The sequence below is a fragment of the Musca vetustissima genome, unplaced genomic scaffold (genome assembly GCF_032173495.1).
Source record: "Musca vetustissima isolate MV318-11 ecotype Yass unplaced genomic scaffold, APGP_CSIRO_Mvet_v1 utg8675, whole genome shotgun sequence".
Lineage (NCBI taxonomy): Eukaryota > Metazoa > Arthropoda > Insecta > Diptera > Muscidae > Musca > Musca vetustissima.
The window spans coordinates 16,535-28,686 of NW_026886255.1; the positions used below are offsets into that span (position 1 = coordinate 16,535).

General features: G+C 35.6%; 1 protein-coding gene across 1 annotated transcript; it reads left to right on the forward strand.

The window, feature by feature from the left end:
• The first annotated feature begins 8,736 nt into the window (after nt 1-8,736).
• On the forward strand, nt 8,737-9,724 carry LOC133333786 (class E basic helix-loop-helix protein 22). Its single transcript, XM_061542076.1, has 3 exons — nt 8,737-9,238; nt 9,350-9,514; nt 9,585-9,724. Exons 1-3 carry the CDS (start codon nt 8,748-8,750, stop codon nt 9,712-9,714), a joined length of 786 nt encoding a protein of 261 aa, XP_061398060.1. The 5' UTR covers nt 8,737-8,747; the 3' UTR covers nt 9,715-9,724.
• The last annotated feature ends 2,428 nt before the right edge of the window (nt 9,725-12,152 follow it).

Below are 12,152 nucleotides of genomic sequence, written 5' to 3' on the forward strand. Positions count from 1 at the left end.
AAATTGCCTGAAATCGATATAGTCCAAAGAATCATTGGGTCTAAAACCAATATTTCGACGAGACTCATGCAAAATGCAAATTTTAGGTTCAGTTCTGGCCCAAGACAAAAATCTATTTAGGTCGTGTTTTCTCTTTCTCTTTACAGGGAGAAGGGATCTGTGGATTGTAATCGGACCAAAAAATTTACGTGAAAAATGAAAATAAATTCGAGTATTAATTTACTACGGAAGGACAGTGTGTGGAGATTTTGATAGTGAAAACGACATCTCTAGTTGTCTGGGGGAATCGGATGATATTTAAGGCATAAATGGACTAGACATTACTTAAGTCTAATCACTCTAATGGCCACAATTAATGATCGTAACGTGGCGAAATTGCACACGGAGAATGGGATATAGTCTAGAAAAAAAAAACAATTGATATATTGATGATGATCGGACAATATCGCCAAATGGATCAAACCTTTTCATTAAAAAGTGACAAAATTTGCAGGATGAACATTTTCAGATATGGTTCCAGATCTTAAATCTGATATTAAACCTATTTATGTAAGAATGCGGATATGGTTCCATATTACAATTGCCATATAAGACCAGTAAGGAAAGTAGTAAAGTAGGACTTGGCCGACTTTATGTATCTTAACAGACCTCACCTTTTCGAAAGAACATTGACTTGAAATTGAACGAATTTAAATATGTTATCTTTATATACAGATATGTTTACCGACTAACATCAATCCCTACACATGACATTCTGCCACATATGCCATATTTTGAAAATCGATTTAAAGTAAACTTGATACACGCTATTTTGTATGCTGCACTGGTTAAAATGTAATATCAATCAGGCACCCATTGATTATTTGGTTTACAATCTACATGAATAGGTCCAAATTATATATGGAAGCTTGCTATATATAAATTTGAACCGATTTCAAGGAAACTTGCCAGAGAATTATTTATAATAATTTAATTACCTTTTGCCAATCGGCCTAGCTATGGGTCTTTACTACACCATTCACTTAAAATCGGACGAAAGTATATATAGGAGCTATATGTAAATCTGAATCAATTTCAACAAAATTTGACAAACGTAAAGGTATACTAACATCAGTAAATTGTACAAAATTGTGTGCCAATCGGCCTAAGTTTGAGGCTTTAGTGCACAATTTACAATCGGACGAAAATACATATGGGAGCTATATCTAAGTCTGACCCGTTTTTCTAGAAACTTGGCACACATCATTCTAGACCTAATTCAGTACTTTGTGTAAAATTTCGTGCAAATCGAGAGATATAGAGGGACTTGGTGCCCCATTTACCTTAAATCGGACGAAAATATATATGGGAGCTATATCTAAATCTGAACCGATTTTTCCCAATTTCAATAGGGTTAGTCCTTGGGCCAAATAGGTGACTTGCGCCAAATTTCATCCAAATCGGATCACAAAAATATATGAGAGCTATATATAAATCTTAACCGATTTTTCCCAATTTCAATAGTGTTCGTCCTTGGGCCAAATAAGTGACTTGTGCCAAATTTCATCCAAATCGGACCATAAATGCGATCTGTACTTTGTTTACAATTTAACATCTACAGACGGACAGCCGGACGGACAGACATGCATAAATCGACTCAGAAAGTGATTCTATACATATTCTATCTCATTTCCTTTTGCCTCTTACAAACATATGCACAAAGACATAATACCCTGTACCACTATGTGGTGAAGGGTATAAATGTAGGAGCTTTAGCGCACCAATTACATAAAATCGGACGAAATTATATATGGGAGCTGTATCTAAATCTGAACCGATTTTTCCCAATTTCAATAGGGGGCAAACAAGTAACTTGTGCCAAATTTCATCCAAATCATATCATAACACAGACAGGCGGACGGACTTACGGACATGCATAAATCAACTCAGCAAGTGATTTAACGCATATTCTCTCTATCTCGTTTCCTTTTGCCTGTTACAAACATATGAACAAAGACATAATACCCTGCACCACAGTGTGGTGAAGGGTATAAAAGTAAAATATTTAGGCATTTTTAAATAATTCTCACATTCGTTACCGAAGTAGCGGGCATATTCATATTCTCGATATGAATAAAATTCAATTTCGAGTTATGCATTTCCGTTGAAACCACGATATAGATTTCAACATTTAAGATAGAGCTTCGAAGTTGTACATATCGGATATATATTGGTCCACGTTTTCATATAGTCCCCATATAACGGTACCCCCAAATATTCGGTATTTTTGGGATTTTGGGCATGTTTTTCAATCGAATGGGCTTTAATTTGGCTTTTGTGGTTCGCATTGGTTATAAGATCTTTCTATTGAAAATGTTCAATATTGATAATTTTTTTGTGATGTCCCCTTTAAGAACGGCAACCCACAATTTTCGGTATTACTTTGGGGGTATGGGCTCGTTTTCAACCGAATTGGCTGTAGTTTGGTATTTTATATTTGCATTGGGTATTAAATCTCCCTACCAAAATTTATTGGTATCCCTCATATGACAGTACTTGCCATATTTTGAAAATTTGGGAAGTATGGTCAGAATTGACTGTCTTTCCTGCTATAATCCTAAAAATATCGGTATACTTCTCACAATGGCCTCAATATAAGGGTATATTGGGGATTATGATTCTTTTTATACCCGAATTGGTTGTAATTCCTTTCATATTGGGTGTAAAATCTTCCCACCAAAAATATACAAAATTGAAATGTCGACTCCATGATGAAGGTTATAAAAAGTTTGACCCAGCCGCACTGAGCGATATTTATACCCTACTCAGCTATGTTGTCAGGGTATTATAGCTTTGTGCAGCCCCAAGAGTTTGTAACGCCGCGAAATATTGATCCTAGACCCACCTTCAAGTATACCGATCGTCATATCTCGACTGAATCGATCTAGACATGTGTGTCCGTCCGTCTGTTCTTTATAATTTGTAAACACGATACAGGCCACAGTTATTTGCCAATCTTCACGAAATTTTGCACGTAGAATGGGTTCAGGCCAATGAAGACCCCTATTGTTTTTGGTAAAGATCGGATAATATTTAGGGAATGAAATGGACCAAAAACTTTGTTTTTTGTCTGATTTTCTGCTCCTGAGGCCTCAGTTATGGCCCAAACATCAAGAATTTTTACATGGAGAAGGGGATCCGTCCAAAGCATAAGCGTACCTGTTTTGATGAAGATCGGTCAATATTTAGCGGGTCAAATGGACCCAGACTTTTGTGTGAAAAATGACAAAATTTGTATTCTACAGCGTATATACTTACCCCTGAAGGACTTATTGGGTCTATGTCCTTCAGGGGTAAGTTGATATTGATGGTATATCCAAGAGAAGTGGTTAGCCTTTAAATCGATACCAATTATATTGTCGCATGTACTCGGATGTGGGAGTTACACTTAAATATTTACAGGTGGTAACCTATTCAGGTTTTATTTAGTAACCCATTACCACACTAGAGGGCGGAAATATAGCGCTGATCGCTTTGAAAATGTCCATGAAGTTCCAGTTATTGTCAAGAACAACGACTATAATTTTCGGTGATGATCAGATAAACATTTTGGGATGAATTGGACCGAAAACTAAATTTTTTGTGTTTATTTCGAGTCGATCTATAGGCCACAATTATAAGCCGAACATCACAGAAGGTATGTACTGAATATTAGTAATATTCGGAAAATATGACTTTATCCGGCAAGATGCAAATAACACGAAAGTTAGCGTGGAAGTTGTGTAGGGTATCGTGTAACATGCTCCGCCCACTAGATGGTTAAACCATTTAGTTTCTCTGAAAGAGAATCATTGGATTTTAATTCCGGTGGTTTAAGGGTTAAGTATTAAACACTTTACATTCTGGCACCAATACTGGCACACAGACACACCAGAATCTTTAACCACAATAGAAAAAGAAGCTGAAAAAACACACAATGAAATTGAAACAAATAAACTTTGCCACATAAAAATATTAAAAAGATAAAACATTTATGTGTGAAAATGTGTTTGTGGTTGTGCATGTTAATGGCGATGTGGATGATGACGATGATGGTGATAAAGATGAAAAGTGTGGTAGGATAGAAAACAAGAGCATTTGTAACAACAACAACAACGACGAAAATAACAATAATACAAATCAGGATTCAGGATACCACAATTCAGTGGTTGTTATAGTGGTGGCTTTATTACATGCATACATACACGTGTCTGCTTGAATGTGTCTGTGTTTGTGTGTGTTTGAATTTGTATAAGTGTTTGCATGCCATTTGTTGTGTACACAATCGTTGCTATATGGCTGTGTGGTAGTTAGTTGTTGTAGTATTGTATTTTTGTATTGGTGTGCCACCGAGGTGTGAGTATTGGTGAGAATTATTGTTCGTTTGATTTGGCTGGTTCTCGGTTGGCCGTTTTGTGTTTTTGTTTGCGGTCTTATTCTTCGGAGATTTTTTGCGGGCTGCTGTTGTTGACATTGTCGTGCATTGTGACAACGGTCCGGTCAACTACAGTGGCTGACTCTCATCTCATTGCGAATAAAAGTGCTAAATACGCTGTCAAAATCAGGCAATTCATCGTGATTACATACACACACATACGGCACTATCGAAGTTTGCTAAAATTTCCGTCCACCAAAAAAAAAATTACAGCACAGGCTGCTGGGTGAAATGTTTGCTCACGTCGTCGTATTCGTCACACCATCAGCATCATCACTCGATTAATGACAATAAATGGCGCCGGTATTAAATGGTATTCTGTGTGTAGTAAAATAAAATAAAATCAATGAAGAAACACGAAATAGAAAAGTTTGTAACTTTCCCAAAGTGATATAAAGCAACACCAACAATTGAAAGTGTGAGGAAAAAAATATTACAATTAATATTACACTGGACCAGAGGGGACAAATGTGTGTGTGTGTGTGTGTTTAAGTGATATGTAAATAAAAATAATTGTGGTTTTTGTGGTAGGCAAACAATTCGCTAAACAAAAATATTTTTTCAATAAAAATAACCACATAAACGAAAATAAATAATTAAACATAAAAAGTGAATATTTTCTAGAAGAAAAATATAAACCTACATATACCCATCGGAACCCTATTCAAAACTGTAAGTAAATAACAAAAATAATGAATTTATAATTTCATATTTGTTTAAAATAAATTCATATTTTTTCCACAATACCAAAATCACTGAAATTGTTTACATCATACCCCCAATCGGAGGTGGCAGCATCCCTTAAATGCGAGACTAATGACATTTATTTTACTAACGCCATCTATACAAATATCAACGACAACACACATGTCATGTAATTTCTAACTACTCTCCGCTAGAGGTCTCTTATCTTCAGTTCTCCAACTAACGTGCTGCGATTTTATACAACCCTGAAAACCCTTAGAATAGGGGTTGCAATTACCACCCAAAACAAAACAAAAAACATTCGTTACGCACACATGCCAACATTCTCACAATTTTTCGAATGGATATTTTCAAAACAAAACAACAAAATTAAAATCACAACAGATGTTTAGCCTGAATGGCATGAATTTTGGGAACAGGGGATGCTACTATTGAATTTCTATAACAAACAAGTGTTCCAATTGGAATAAATTTTCCAAAAACAATCAATTATAACCAGCATTATTTTTTGTATTGTTCGTTAAAAATCAAGGGTATGATGTTATTGTTTTGCCATTTAAAAATAGTTTTGGCAGAATTTTTATAACATATGCGATATAATTGGTTATAGTTTTGAGAGAATTAAAGGCAAGAGATTTTATTTCAGAAAATAAAATCCTTTGAAAAAAAATTTAATGGAATCAAAATTGTTTCTTGAAAATACATAAAAATAGACCTTAAGGGGAATGGAACATATGACACATTAAACCAGTGAGCGGAGCAGTATATTCGGGCGGGCCTGACCGTTTGGTACCCTACACAACTTCCACTGAGATATACGTTTCTGCGAATCTATATTCTGAGACAGGGCAATATTTCGCGATATTTGTACTCTTATGACCGATCACAGGTCAACGGAGTCAAAGTATTATGTGGTACAGAGTATTATATCATTGTGCATATGTTGGTAACAGGCATAAAGAAACGAGATAGACCCATGGTTCGTTTTGAGTATATACATAGAATCACTTTTCTCAGTTGATTTATGCATGTTTAAAACACCCTATATATTTTTCGATTTGCACGAAGTTTTGCATAGTGTACTGAATTGAGTCCTGAATGACGGGTGTCAAGTTTCGAGAAAATCGGGTCAGACATATATATACATATATATATATATGTCCGATTTAATGTAAATGTCCATATATATCTTTCGATTTGCATGAAATTTGTGATACTGAATTAGGTCCAGAATGATGTGTGCCAAGTTTTGTGCAAATCGGTTCAGATATAGATATAGCTTCCATATATATTTTTGTCCGATTTAATGTAAATGGTGCACCAAAGTCTCTATATGTCTTTCGATTTGCTCGAATTTTGGTACATCGCACAGAAATAAGTCGAGAATGCTGTGTGCTGAATTTCGTGAAAATCGATTCAGATTTAGATATATATATATATATATATATATATATATTTTTGTCCGATATTAATGTTAGCTCTTAACTATTAGCATAAAATTTTGAACAATGTTTTGAAATCGGTTCAGATTTACATATAGCTCCCCCATATACGTTCGTCTGATTTTAAGTATATGGTCCACTAAAGACCCATAGCTAGGCCAATTGACACAAACTAATAAAATTCATTTAAATTAATCTCTGGCTAGTTTCCTGGAAATCGGTTCAGGTTAAAGTATAGCATAGCTTCCATATATAATTTCGACCTATTCATGTAGATTGTACACCAAATGATCAATTGGTGCGTGATAGAGATTACATTTTAAACAGTGCAGCATACCGAATAGCGTGTGTCAAGTTGGCTTTATATCGATTTACAATATTTAGAATAGGTTGCAGAATGTGTAGGGATTGATGTTAGTCGGTTGCAGAATGTGTAAGGATTAATGTTAGTCGGATTACATATAGTTTAAGATCACATATTGACGTTCGTTCAATTTCATGTCAATGTTCCTTCGAAAAGACGACGTCTGTTGGGACACATATGTACAATATAATCAAAGTGTTGAAGGGTATCATATAGTGGGCCAAATACTTTCTTAACTGGTTTCATTTTACACATTTGGTTTTACTTCCACATACTAGTACATACAAGTTCTTGGGTCTATGTCCTTCAGGAGCAAATATATTCACCACAGAATACAATTTTTGCCATTTTTCACACAAAGTCTGGTTCTATTTGGCTCGCTAAATATTGACCGATCTTCATCAAAATAGTCATGCTTGTAAAATTTCGTGATGTTCAGGTCATAATTGTGAACTCTACAGCGACAAGAAAAACCGACAAAAATGAAGATGTTGGTCTATTTCAACCCCTAAAAGACAATAGGGTCATTTCTTGGAAAGATCCCTTCCTACATGCAAAATTTCGTGACGATTGGTCCATAACTGTGGCCTTTATCGTGTCTATAAATTATAATGGGCAGATGGACACGCATGTCCAGATCGACTCAGCTAGTCGAAATATTACCGGTATACTTAAAGGTGGATCTAGGACTAATATTTCGCGGCTTTACACACTGTTGGGGCCACATAAAGCTACAATATCCTGACAACATAGTTGTGTAGGGTATAAATATTTGGGTTCTAGGTGGTAAGAAATTATACAATCGGCCATACATTAAAATCCTTATAACGACATTGCAAAACTTCGATCATTAAGCTCGGCTCGGAAGAGAAAAAACTGATCTAAAAATCATTCAAGGGAGTATGACCCTTATTGGCGAAATTAAATAAATACAAATTATTTAAACTGAGCAAAGCTAGGGTACGAACATAGGTCCCCTGGGTAACGTTGGGTTCTGAGCCATCAACACACTTCCGATATGTAGGTGTGTGGATTAATTATCCATCGCTACAATAAAAATCTGCTTCGAGAAGGACTTTTTCTAGAGTGAAGACAAATGTCGAACCGTGACAAATTTGAATTTAATTTGCAGATGGAAATTCCCATCAACTGCGACATAAATATATGTTATCAACCTACGACCGTTGTAAAGCCACAATGGCGAGACGCGTCGTATAATGGTGGGTGCGTAGGTTCATCTCCTGCCATTCCTTTTCATTGCAAAATTTCAATCATTAAGCACAACTCGAAAGAGAAAAAACTTGCTTAAAATATTTCGGCCCACGTACCAAAACTCCCCAAAATCCCAAAAGTTGGAATGTTGGAAAGGGGACCAAAATTGGAATTTTTAGTAGGAATATCTATATTCCCTTATCCGGTCAACCACTCCCCCTCGATATACTGTCTTATCTTATCAGGTCAATACCCTTCTGCAGAAAACATATCCGCCATTGAATAAAATTTTGTAATGTACACTAATATCCTAGCCTGTTCAATTTATATGCAGTAACCAGATTACAGAGTAAAAATTCCGGCCAAAATGGGCGAATATTTAGAATTACTACTAAAACAAAAACTTCATATTGGCTTATTTTCCTACATTGTCGTCCACGACAGACTTGTTTCAATTATTTTAAAACTATATACATATTTATTTAGTACTGCCCAATTCGTATCATTAATAATATTAAACCTTATTTTATTCTTTACAGCTCTCTCCATCCGAAAAAAAACCCCTATCACAATGGATCATCCAAATTTACCCTTCGGCTTTGCACTGCCCGGTCACCCACCAATACCACCAACCCCCAACATGATGGCAGCACATCCATCGGCACATCCTGGACCCACAGCCAGTCCACCACAAAGTGTTCCAGGACGTCGTACACCTCTCGGCTCTGTGGGTCTGGGTGGATTTTATGCACAGGGATTGGGTATGATACAAAGTGGTGGTAGTGGTATGCCACCAGGTGATGAAAATAAAGCAGATTCTGGTCTTATGGTCATGGATAAAAGTGCAAATAATAATTTAATGTTGGCACCACCATCCACCAGTGGTAGTTCAATTAGTTCGTTGCTACCATCAACAGCGGGCAATAACAATAGTGTTCGGGTTCGAGGAGGCAGTGGTGGTAGTGGCCATTCAGAATCAGATGGTGGCAGTTCGTCCAGTACTGGCGGTGGCAAGCAGAAAAATCGGCAGGGCAAGTCGGTGCGTTTGAATATCAATGCAAGGTAAGGAAAAATAATTTGAAATTAACAATTAAAACCTCGACCATAGGGTGGAGTGCAATATTTTTATTTATTCTCCAATAATTTTATTTCTTTGTATGTATTGTCTTACAGAGAACGCCGTCGAATGCACGATTTAAACGATGCCTTGGATGAATTACGCACTGTGATACCCTATGCTCATTCACCATCGGTACGAAAGCTATCGAAAATTGCCACCTTATTGCTGGCCAAGAATTACATTCTTATGCAGCAGAATGCCATTGAAGAGTTGAGAAGGTAAACAACTATTCGAAATATTTTATAAATCTAAATAAATCGTCCTAATATATATTTTTGTCATTTATAGACTTTTAGCCTATATTCAAAGTACCACCGGTGCAGCTCCATTGGACTTGGCCTCATTCCCAGCAGCAGCAAAATTACAAGCACTATTGCAGGGAGCAGGTGTTGAACCACCTGCTGGTGGTAACAGTTAAATTTAGATTTAGAGTCTAATATGGATTTTAAAAACTTTTTAACAGCAATACCGTACACAGTAGATTCTCAAAAAATAAGTACAGCCAAAGTCATCATCCAAAAAATGGGGATTTTGTAAAGAAATTCAAAATTGCAGCTCAGTTATCGAATTCTTTTAAAAGAGTACGATAAAAAAATTCATTCATTTTAAATTCCGGAGTTGACTTCTGAGACCATAATGTTTTTTTTTTTTTTTTTTCAACTAGAACATAATATTTGTGCCACATACTGTACTCAACAAAAATACCAAAAAACCCAAAAACCAAAGTTGTTAAATTAAATTTCGAAAGCAATATAAATGTCAATTTATCTTTTAGATTGCCAAAAACAACAAGAACAATTTCTAGTCAGTTATTATAAATAATGATATTAAACTATATACACAACATCTTACGAAAATGTATATAAAACTTAACCCTATATACCTACTTATATGTATTGATATTTATATATTTTAAGTAGACTTTTTAAATTTAAGATGAACTAAATTTGTGAACTTATGAACGATGATATTATCTATGCCTAGAAATTATAACCAAAAATAAATACAAAAATAAGAAAAAATTAAATAAAGAAAAACAAAAGAAATATACAAAAAAAAAAATAGGATTAGAAATCTTACAAGGTTTCATATTTTGATAATTTGAAGTAAGGGTATTACAGATACACCCAAAATCTGTGTATAAATATTTTGAAGGACACAACGAAAGATAGACGGGACATTTTTATAGAGGGTATTTTAAAACATTAACATATATTGAATAATTCTAGAAAAATGTTTTCATTCACGAGATGCCTGGTTTGCCACTATCGATGGGGAAAATTTGGTTAAAAATGTGTTAATATCGAAAATGGGGCGGGGCCTATTTATTGGGGCTATTTCAAAACATAGACCTATATAGAAAATTGTCCCCACCAGTATTGAGCACTTTCATTAAATGGGGGCTATGTCAAAACATGGACCTATTTGCATAAATATAATATACAACTATATTGTCAGGGTATTGTAGCTTTGTATGGTCCCAAGAGTTTGTAACGCCACGAAATATTTGTCCTAGACCAACTGTTGGTATACCTATCGTCATATCTCGACTAGCTGAGTCTATATATGTATGTCCGTTTGTCCATTATAATTTGTAAACACGATACAGGGCACAGTTAAGGACCGATCGTAACGAAAGTTTGTATATGGGATGGGTTCTGGCCAAAGACACCCCTACTGATTTTGGTACTGACCCGTTAATATTTAGGGAATGAAATGGACCATTAATAATGATCGGTCGATATTTAGCGGGTCAAATGGACTCTTACTTTTGTGTGAAAAATGACAAAAATTGTATTCTATGGCATATATATTTACTCCTGAAAGACATAGACCCGAGAAGTTGACATTATATTCAAATTTTAGGTGCTTACGTATTCAGATATTATTTAGTAACCCATTAACATTAGAGGGCAGAAATATTATGCTGATCGCTTTAAAATTATCCAAGAGGTTCCAGATATGGTCAAGAACAATACGTATAATTTTCGGTGATGATCACATAAAAAAATTGGGTTGAAGTGGACCGAAAATTTAATTCGTCGATCTATAGGCCACAAGCCGAACATCATAATACAACCTACGGTGTAGGTAATCTGGACAAGTAATTATAAGGGCTACTCCTTAATAGGAACCAATATTAATATTTTTCGTAGGGAGACTCTCTACCCCCTGATAATCTAAAATCTAAACCAGTGAGCGGAGCAGTATAGTCGGACGGGACCGATCATACGATACCCTACACAACTACTACGGAACTCTAACTTTCGGCGGATGTTTATTCCGAGCCTGGGCAATAATTCGTGATGTTTGCACCCTCTTGCTCGATTAGAAGTCAATTATATATATTCTGGCATTCTATATATTACACTGGCATATTTTCCGAATATTACAAATATTCAGTTCAGCTCTTCTAATTACTCGTTCAGATTCCCTACACCGTGTTTGTGTTGTGAACGTTTCCAAAAAACACAACAAATTAAGTATTCGGTCCACTTCATCACATAATTATAGTCTGATCATCACCGAAAGTTATAGGGGAACCTCAATGAATATTAAAAGCGATCAGTGCTATATTTTCGCCCCCCAGTGTGGTAATGGGTTACTAAATACAATTTGAGAACGTAAGCACCTGTAAATATGTAAGTGTAACTCCCACATACGAGTACAAGCATGCTTATTCTTTGGTCCGATCCTCATTTCCATGTAAAATATCGCCATGTTCGGACCATAATTGTGACCTCTGGAGCGACCAGGAAAACCGACAAAAATTAAGTATTTGGTCCATTTCATTCCTTAAATATTAACCGACCTTTACCCTTTGCAATAGGGGTCTTCATTGGCCAGAACCCATCC

Coding starts and splice junctions, on each gene's coding strand:
- LOC133333786 (XM_061542076.1), top strand. CDS start 8,748: ATGGATCATCCAAATTTACCCTTCGGCTTTGCACTGCCCGGTCACCCA. Junction 9,239..9,349: donor CGTTTGAATATCAATGCAAG/GTAAGGAAAAAT, acceptor ATTGTCTTACAG/AGAACGCCGTCGAATGCACG. Junction 9,515..9,584: donor GCCATTGAAGAGTTGAGAAG/GTAAACAACTAT, acceptor TGTCATTTATAG/ACTTTTAGCCTATATTCAAA.